This window comes from Saimiri boliviensis, chromosome 14 (genome assembly GCF_048565385.1).
Source record: "Saimiri boliviensis isolate mSaiBol1 chromosome 14, mSaiBol1.pri, whole genome shotgun sequence".
In the NCBI taxonomy this organism is placed as follows: Eukaryota; Metazoa; Chordata; class Mammalia; order Primates; family Cebidae; genus Saimiri; species Saimiri boliviensis.
The window spans coordinates 886,896-896,670 of NC_133462.1; the positions used below are offsets into that span (position 1 = coordinate 886,896).

Consider the following 9,775-nt stretch of genomic DNA (forward strand, 5'->3'; position numbering starts at 1 on the left):
CTAGATTTTGGACATTCTCCACACTCATAAGCTCTTTCCAGTGTGACTGCACTGACGTTGAATGAGGGTGCCCTTTTTACCAGTAGATTTGCCAAATTTTCAACATTCATGATGTCTTTCTCCTGTGTGAACTCGTTGATGTTTAATGAGGTTTCCCTTTTGACGAAAACACTTCCCACATTCTCGACATTCATGTGGCCTTTCTCCTGAGTGAATCTGCTGATGTCGAATGAGGCTGCCCTTTTGATGAAAACATTTCCCACATTCTCCACATTCATGTGGCCTTTCTCCAGAGTGAATCTGCTGATGCTGAATGAGACTGCCCTTTTGATGAAAACATTTCCCACATTCTCTACATGCATATGGCCTTTCTCCAGTGTGAACTCTCTGGTGTTCGGTGAGGTGTGACTTGTACCTAAATGACTTCCTACATTCTTTACACTCATAGGGTCTTTCTCCAGTGTGAACTCTCTGATGTTCCTTTAGGTGGGAGTTGCTCCTAAATAATTTCCCACATGCCATACACTCATAAGGCCTTTCTCCAGTATGAACTCGCTGATGTTGAATGAGGTTGCACTTGTGATTAAACGATTTTCCACATTCTCCACACTGATAAGGTTTTTCTCCAGTGTGAACTCGCTGGTGGTGAACAAGGCTGCGCTTATGGCTAAAAGATTTCCCACATTCATCACATTCATAAGGTCTTTCTCCAGTGTGAACTCGCTGATGGTCAACAAGACTGTGCTTATGACTAAAAGATTTATCACATTCTCTACACTCATAAGGTCTTTCTCCAGTGTGAACTCTCTGGTGTTCAGTGAGGTGGGCCTTATACCAAAATGATTCATCACACTGTCCACACTGATAAGGTTTTTTTCCAGTGTGAACTCCCTGATGATTATTGAAACTATTACTTTTGCTAACAAATTTCCCAGAATCACTGCACACATAAGGTCCTTCTCTAGGGAGAAGTGTCTGGTGAAGAGCAAGTGAGTGTTTGTTGCTGAAGGGTACTGTGGACTCTCCACAGATGTAATGAGTTTTTCCACCCTGAAAGGGTGTCCCATGTTTAGTTTCAATATTTGACTTCCCTGAAGTGTGAATGTCCTCTTGTTGGAATAATCTCAAGCTAGACAAAAAGTCTTTCCCAACTTCATGAAAGATAAATGGCTCTTGTAACACATGGAATTTACAGTTCTTTACAAATGATGTTTCCTTGGCATTGCTTCTGTATGATTTCTCTCCAAAGTGCTGCTTCTGATCTTGATAATGGTTTGCACTGTCATCTAATTTTTTTTCACATGCCCCAAAACTATTCAATTTCTGATTGTGTTGTGTTCTCTGGTGTAAGATATCTCCCAGGAGAGGGCCACATACTCCCCAGGGGTGGGCCTTCTTTGTACATACTCCTGTCCAATGTGACCTGAGGGGAGACTGCTGTTGTATAGAAAGGGTCTGCTTAGAAGGTGTCTCGTCTTTTGCTCCATACCAACAACCTAAAAGAAAGAAAATGCTGGTAAAATGCAAGCTTCTGAAGGGAAGTACCTGCAAGTATTTCCATGGAGTAATATTTCTGTTTGTAAGATACACTTGTTTGTGACAAGTTTATCTAACAAACAGAGGTATTACTCCATGGAAATAATTGCAGGAACCGAATGTTGCCTTTAGTTTGAAGGTAAGGCTTCTTCATATTACTAGGTTAGAATGGTAACAAAATGCAGGGGGCCACATGATGTGAAGGAACCAACAATACGTGCACTACAGGGAGTAGAGGCAGGGGCTACAATTCCTTCCTATGCAAACATCTAAAGGACTTCTATAAAGCATGTGGGTGATATATAAAAGGATTCATCTAGGCCAAAGAAAATATGAGTATAACAAAGCAGCTGTTGGTCACGTATGGCTTAGCAATGTGTGCACACTTCCCAATACTAAACTGATATGCCAGTACTGGAGTCCACTGCAGATCGAAATGTGAGGAAAATGGGTGATAGGTGGAATCCAGAGATGTGAAGATTAGTCCTGAGCTGGCATCAGAGTAGAAGTGACAGGGTATAGAATGGTGATGTCGGAAACTCTCAAGAATGGGGAAGACAGAGATAGCATATGGCTAGTCATGTTGCCAGGTAAATACTAGTGAAATAGAATAGCTTCCGGTATTACTTTCCTAAATCCATGATGTTATGTCTTCCTCCAGGGTGTTACTCCTCACTCTGAGCCCACCATGCTAAACCTTGATTTAACTGCAACTTCTGAAACACTAAGGACTCCAAATCCCACTGCAAAGATATACATGGAATTTACATGGGAAATGGATGATGTAAAGAATAACAGAGCCAGGCACAGTGGCTCAAGCCTGTAATCCCAGCACTTTGGGAGGCTGAGGCAGGTGGATCATGAGGTCAAGAGATCGAGACCATCCTGGTCAACATGGTGAAACCCCGTCTCTACTAAAAATACAAAAAAAAATTAGCTGGACATGGTGGCGCGTGCCTGTAATCCCAGCTACTCAGGAGGCTGAGGCAAGAGAATTGCCTGAATCCAGGAGGCGGAGGTTGCGGTGAGCCGAGATCGCGCCATTGCACTCCAGCCTGGGTAACAAGAGCAAAACTCCATCTCAAAAAAAAAAGAAAAAAAAAAAAGAGAGAATAACAGAGGCTAGGCGCAGTGGCTCACGCCTGTAATCCCAACACTTTGGGAAGCTGAGGCACGCAGATCACAAGGTCAGGAGTTCGAGACCAGTCTGGCCAACATGGTGAAACACCATCTCTACTAAAAAAAATTAGCCAGGTGTGGTGGCGGGTGCCTATAATCCCAGCTACTGGGGAGGCTAAGGCAGAAGAATCACTTGAACCCGGGAGGCAGAGTTTGCAGCAAGCCAAGATATCGTCTCCATTGTACTCCAATCTGGGTGACAGGGTGAGACTCTGTCTCAAAAAATAAAATAAAAATAACAGAAAGACAAAAAAGAAGAACAGCCAAACAGCCAACAATAGTTCAGAAAAAATCAGCACCTGGTAGCCCATAGGAAAGGAAACTACATATTACAAAGTGAATTTTTGGCCAGGTGCAGTGGCTCACACCTATACCCAGCACTTTGGGAGGTCAAACTGACAGGATTGCTTGAGCCTAGGAGTTCTAAACCAATCTGGGTAACATAATGAGACACCATCTCGACAAAACAAACAAACAAAAATTATTTGGGCAGGGTGACATGCTCCTGTAGTCCCAGCTACTTAGGAGTCAGATGGATGGATTACTTGAGCCCAGAAGGTTGAGAATGCAGTGAGCCATGAATGCATCACTAGACTACAGCATGGATGACAGTAAAACCCTATCAAAATAAATAAAGATCAGGGCACAGCAGCTCATGCTTGTAATCCTGGCACTTTGGAAGGATGAGGTGGGAGGATCAGGTGAGGTCAGGAGTTGGAGACCAGCCTGGACAATACAGTCAAGACCTCATCTCTATTAAAAATAAAGGGCGCAGTGGCTCACGCCTGTAATCCGAGCACTTTGGGAGGCCGAGGCAGGTGGATCACAAGGCCATCTTGGTCAACAAGGTGAAACCCCGTCTCTACTAAAAATACAAAAAATTAGCTGGGCATGGTGGCGCATGCCTGTAATCCCAGCTACTCAGGAGGCTGAGGCAGGAGAATTGCCTGAACCCAGGAAGCGGAGGTTGCGGTGAGCCGAGATCGCGCCATTGCACTCCAGCCTGGGTAACAAGAGCGAAACTTCGTCTCAAAAATAAATAAATAAATAAATTAAATAAAATAAAAATAAAAATAAATAAAATAAAAAAATAAAAAAAGTAAAAATAAAAAAAATTTGTAAGATGTGGTGGGAGGCCGAGGCGGGTGGATCACGAGGTCGAGAGATCGAGACCATCCTGGTCAACATGGTGAAACCTCGTCTCTACTAAAAATACAAAACATTAGCTGGGCGTGGTGGCGCATGCCTGTAATCCCAGCTACTCAGGAGGCTGAGGCAGGAGAATTGCCTGAGCCCAGGAGGCGGAGGTTGCGGTGAGCCAAGATCGCGCCATTGCACTCCAGCCAGGGTAACAAGAGCGAAACTCTGTCTCAAAAAAAAAAAAAAAAAAAAAAAACAAGATGTGGTGGCAGAAGCCTCTAGTCCCAGTTACTCCAGAGGCTGAGGAAGGAGGATTGCTTAAGCCTGGGAGATGAAGGCTACAGTGAGCTATGATTGCACCACTGCCCTCTAGCCTGGGTTACAGAGTAAGACATTAACTTTGAAAATAAAACAGTATAAAACAAAACAAACAAGATACTTTAAAGAAGTGTCTTGCAAGAACAGCCTATGGTGCATGTAAGTATTGAGAAGATCAGTGACCGGAGGTATTCCTGGCACAGGCAGTCATAAACAAACATCACCTCGAGCAAGGAAGCAGAACCTGAGCATACCAGAGTCTTGGAGCTGCAAAACTTACCCAACAGGCAGAGGGCAAGCAAGATGGGATGCATTATGGTGCCTGTAAAGCTCCTTCTCTGGAAGCTTCCAGCAAAGCAGGTGTTGGGGCTGCTGAAGGAGAATAGAGGGCAGTACACACACTGGAGTCCTACCTACCACAGAAAGAACCTACCCAGGGAACTAATAGAGGAACCTGTGCCCAGGTTCTTGAAGTAAGGAAAATAGTCTTGCCACGGGGAAAAAAAAAGAGGAAGGGCAGACACTAGCTGACGTCACAGAAGAGTATGAGGGCTTACCTAGAGAAGATATAAGTGTCAGGTTCTCCAGCATCACGTCATGATAAAGGCATCTCTGAGCCTCACTAAGGAGACTCCATTCCTCCTGGGAAAACTTCACAGCCACATCTTCAAAGGTCACAGTGCCCTGCCACGATAATGACAGATGAAACCACAAACGCCCCATATGCTCATCCACTTATCCTCCCTTGCCTTTCCTCCTCCCAAGGTCCTGAACTACAAGGAGAAACTAGGTCCACTGGTGTCACTGTCTTCTCATGGGCTCACTAGGCATGTTGCACAGGCATCAGCAACAAGAAGTGGGTGAACCAATAGGTTTCTATGTTTTGGTACCGACATAAAGCAGTTCATACCTCCTGATAGCCAATACCCCTGCTAGAGATGAAGTCATATAAATTCCAATGCAGCACCCTGAGTCTATCAGACATACTCCCCTCTAAATACACATCATTCATTCCCTTTTTTTTTTCTTTGAGATAGCGTTTCATTTCCATTGCCCAGACTGGAGTGGAATGACATGATCTCAGCTCACTGCAACCTCCGTCTCCTGGACTCAAATAATTCTCTGGCCTCAGCTTCCCAAGTAGCTGGGACTATACGTATGTGCCACCATGCCTGGCTTTTTTTTTTTTCTTTTTTTTTTTTTGTATTTTTGGTTGACAGAAGGTTTTGCCATGCTGCCCAGGTTGGTCTCAAAATCCTGAGCTTGAGTGATTCACCCACCTCAGCCTCCCAAAGTGCTGGGATTACAGGCATGAGCCACCGTGCTAAGCCAAAATATATATCATTCTTTAGATTGCACAGACATATGCCCATGGTCACCCCCACCAAACTGCCTCTCATGTTTGCCTCTCTCTGCCTACCCACAAGTATATTTATACCCTCTTCTTCCTTCTACGAGTAAGAGCAGGATTTTTATGTTAGTTATATTAATGACCAAACACATGACATCAAACACTAGACTGATGCTATAAATATGTTTAAAAATCAAATAGGCCGGGCGCGGTGGCTCAAGCCTGTAATCCCAACACTTTGGGAGGCCAAGGCGGGTGGATCACGAGGTCAAGAGATCGAGACCATCCTGTTCAACATGGTGAAACCCCGTCTCTACTAAAAATACAAAAAACTAGCTGGGCATGGTGGCGCCTCCCTGTAATCCCAGCTACTCAGGAGGCTGAGGCAGGAGAATTGCCTGAACCCAGGAGGCGGAGGTTGCGGTGAGCCGAGATCGCACCATTGCATTCCAGCCTGGGTAACAAGAGCGAAACTTGTCTCAAAAAAAAAAAAAATCAAATATACTCAAAGTCTGGCAGAGGACACCCCTCAACATAGAGGACCACATGGAAGGTGCACTATGGATAAGAGTGAGTAACCAGAAACTATGCTATGCAAGCTTTTAAAATGTAGAGGGCGTGATGACCTCAAGTCCCTTGGGAGGACACAACTGGCTTGTTTGAATAACACTGTGGGTAAGGATAAAATTGGAACTGGGCCGGGCGCGGTGGCTCAAGCCTGTAATCCCAGCATTTTGGGAGGCCGAGGCGGGTGGATCACAAGGTCAAGAGATCGAGACCATCCTGGTCAACATGGTGAAACCTCGTCTCTACTAAAAATACAAAAAAAGTAGCTGGGCATGGTGGCACATGCCTGTAATCCAAGCTACTCAGGAGGCTGAGGCAGGAGAATTGCCTGAACCCAGGAGGTGGAGGTTACGGTGAGCCGAGATCGTGCCATTGCACTCCAGCCTGGGTAACGAGTGAAACTCGGTCTCAAAAAAGAAAAAACTGAAACTCACTACAAACTATAATAAGCAGAAATTCTACCTGGTCTCCCTAATGAAAGGATTATTAGGCCATGCCGATAATTATACAAAAGAGCCCAGTGGAAAGGGAACTGGCTATCAGGCCACTTGAGGTCATACCAATATCACTGGATATCAAAGTGGCACATCATACTGGTCCTCCATTTTTGCCTCTATACCACAATATGCCTGACAGCACCAAATATGCTTCACATATTCAAAAAGGATCCAATAATAACACAAAATGACCACGGTTCCCATTAGCAGTGTTAGTCCCTAATAATTCTATGAATGTCTCCTTGCATGACTCCACAGCCACCCAAAACACATGTAACTTCAGATATCCATGGTCTTATTCTTCTTCTGCTGTGCTGCACTGGCTTACTCTTCAGCAACATGGACCATCTTTTTTTTTTCTTTTTTCTTTTTTTTTTTTTGAGACAGAGTTTCGCTCTTGTTACCCAGGCTGGAGTGCAATGGCGCGATCTCGGCTCACCGCAACCTCCGCCTCCTGGGTTCAGGCAATTCTCCTGCCTCAGCCTCCTGAGTAGCTGGGATTACAGGCAGGCGCCACCATGCCCAGCTAATTTTTTGTATTTTCAGTAGAGACGGGGTTTCACCATGTTAACCAGGATGGTCTTGATCTCTTGACCTCGTGATCCACCCACCTCGGCCTCCCAAAGTGCTGGGATTACAGGCGTGAGCCACTGCGCCTGGCCTTATTTTTTTTAATTTTTATTTTCTAACTTGGAACATCTTACATTAACCTAATACCACTGACATTTAAAGACCAGTGCTAAACAGGGACAACAGCATTTTGGGAAGTGGCTCCTTGCATTTTGGGAGGCTGAGGTGAGTGGATTGTGAGCAAGGTCAGGAGTCTGAGACTAGCCTGGCCAATATGGTAAAACCTCATCTCTATTTAAAATTAAAAAAAAAAAATGAGCCTGGCATGTGGCACGCACCTGTAATCTCAGCTGCCAGGAGGCTGAGGCAGGAGAATCACTTGAACCTGGGAGGCGGAGGTTTTGGTGAGCCAAGATTGTGTCACTGCACTCCAGCCTGGGCAATGGTGCAAGACTCTGTCAAAAAAAAAAAAAAAAAAAAAAAAAACAGTCCTGTTTTTAATCCATTCAAGGCCCAAGACTTACTGACGGTTACAAATGACCATATGTCTCCCTGAGCATATTCAGCAGGCCTAACAAAACTCCCCACGCACTACTAAAGTCATCACAAATCTTGATTGCATAGAGTGATGAATAAGCATCACTGTGGCCTACGTGTCATCTTCCCTCAATTTGACTTCTTCATGTATCTATTTCATGTCTATTCTCTCCTTGAAAGTCTATGTCCCCTGGCAAACGAAGCTGTCAGGTATACTTTACCATCATAGTCACATACCTGCCTCTCCAGTGTTTAGGAAACCCAATAACATTACCTAGGGACCCAAGCAACGGATGCTGTCCTCTTCATTCAACCACTGCTTTCTGGTCCCCTAAGACATTTACTACCAGAATCTTAAGTGTGCTCTCCTTAGCGTGACCCATGGCTCACACACCATAGCACACATTAGCTACCATATATTAGATGTCTCCAGTATCAATCCCTTCCCAGATACCCCAACCTGTATGTCCAATTACGCATTTGATGCCAACACTTACTCGTCTCCGACTCTTCACACGGCCAAAAGTCATCTTGATATCTCATAATATTCTAATTATGTCTACTACCAACATGCTCATCTCAGTTGATGCAGCTTCCATAGCTACAGCTGCTAAGACCAAAAACCCTGGGTTCCCGATTGCTCTTTTCATGCCCTTACTTTGCATATTAGGAAATCTAGATGCTTGAATACAGCCACATCTCAGCTATAAATACAGTCCGTTAACCTTCACTTGGATTATAGCAAGAGCCTCAACTCTCATCTTACTTCCTCCTCCCTCAAGCCCAGTCTGTTCTCCAGTGTAGAGCCAGAGATTACAGCCAGATGAAACTGTGGCAACACCACCTCCTCCCTCTGGTCAGTTTCACCTCTAAGCATTTCACATCCTGGTACCAACTCCTGAGTTAACCTCCCAAGTATGTTTATACTGTTTGACAGACATGGGAATAACCTCCATATATCCTGTGTCACAGATTTGGGATCCTGGGTTTAAGGTTTCTCCAGGGCTACTAGATCAAAAAACTAAAAGGAAATGGTACCTAAGGATACCCCATATGCTCAAAGAGCATGTAGATGGGAGTTAGGGCCAGTGAGGGAATGAAACAACCTCAGTTTCCCTGTGAAGGTTCTACAAGTGCTTCTGTAGCCAGGAGTGCCCGAGAGGAGAGGCACAAGCTACAGGAATGTGTCCCTGATGGGATTTGATAAGCTCAGGCCTCCCTGAACCCTTTCTTGGCCCTGTAACCAGCTAAACGCGGGTTGGTTGTCTGAACTGAATGCCTCAATACAAAATGTCATCTCTTAGCATCTATGTGATCTACAGAGGTTAAACAAGAATTCAACCTCTCACGGCCCGAAAATCATCCCCTTTGTTCTTTCTTTGATTGGACTTTGGGAAACCTTTAAAGCCTGGACTTTGATCTTGTCCTTCCTTTGCTGGAAGCTGTCCATGGCTTCTAACGTTCTCAGGATGAATGCACAGTCCCCAGCCTAATCTTCCAGGAGAAGCTCTGCCTTACACTTTGCTCCCGACAGGTGCCTGTGGACCCTGGGTTCCGATCCTCCCGGCTCAGTTCATCTCCAGACCTTTGCCTACACTGGTCCCTGTGCCTGTCGCTCTCCTCACCGCGTCCCGCGAGCGCCTCAGCGTCCCGACGCCAGGTTCAGGCTGTAAAGCCTTGAGCAAGCGCCGCCTGCTAGCTGCTTTTGGACTTAGGTAAAGATGAGGTGACCTGAGGGCACGGAAGACGCCACAATTACCTGAGCCGAGAGCCTCAGCTCGGCCGCCGCCATCAGACTGGGTGGGGAAAGCGGGTTCGGGAGGAGGTGGCGAGCAGGGCAGGTACCCGGGGACTGTGGTCCAGATCCCGACGTTGGCGCGGGTCACGCCTAGCGCCTTTAAGGAACCGCAGAGCAGCCGTTGTGCCGCCGAGATAACGTCTCCTCTCCACCTTCTGGGTTCAGTCACTTCTGCCCGATCCAGCGCTCCGAGGTCTCTCACCGGAAAATACACCCAACACCAATCAAAATGGCCACTAGTGGAGGACACCGGAAGTCCCGCCTTTAAATTAGGCGGGCTCG

The 9,775-nt window shown here is 45.8% G+C and overlaps 1 protein-coding gene across 2 annotated transcripts; it reads right to left on the reverse strand.

The window, feature by feature from the left end:
- Positions 1-4: 4 nt before the first annotated feature.
- LOC101049890 (uncharacterized) lies at positions 5-9,738 on the reverse strand. Of its 2 annotated transcripts, XM_074385813.1 has the most exons (4): positions 9,455-9,738; positions 7,497-7,613; positions 4,731-4,857; positions 5-1,496 (listed from the first exon to the last, which is right to left on the reverse strand). In XM_074385813.1, exons 1-4 carry the CDS (start codon positions 9,485-9,487, stop codon positions 100-102), a joined length of 1,674 nt encoding a protein of 557 aa, XP_074241914.1. In that variant the 5' UTR covers positions 9,488-9,738; the 3' UTR covers positions 5-99. The 2 variants fall into 2 exon arrangements, with proteins under 2 accessions (XP_074241914.1, XP_003944452.2); XM_003944403.4 differs by lacking the exon at positions 7,497-7,613 and having other exon boundaries at positions 9,455-9,734.
- Between the last annotated feature and the right edge of the window lie 37 nt (positions 9,739-9,775).

Bases quoted from the DNA above. Each gene is read 5' to 3' on its own strand.
- LOC101049890 (XM_074385813.1), bottom strand. From the start codon at position 9,487: ATGGCGGCGGCCGAGCTGAGGCTCTCGGCTCAG. The intron at 7,614-9,454 runs GTAATTGTGGCG...TTTTTTTGACAG, and splicing joins AGCTGAGGCTCTCGGCTCAG to AGTCTTGCACCATTGCCCAG. The intron at 4,858-7,496 runs GTGCGTGCCACA...TTATCGTGGCAG, and splicing joins CCTGGCAGCTGAGATTACAG to GGCACTGTGACCTTTGAAGA.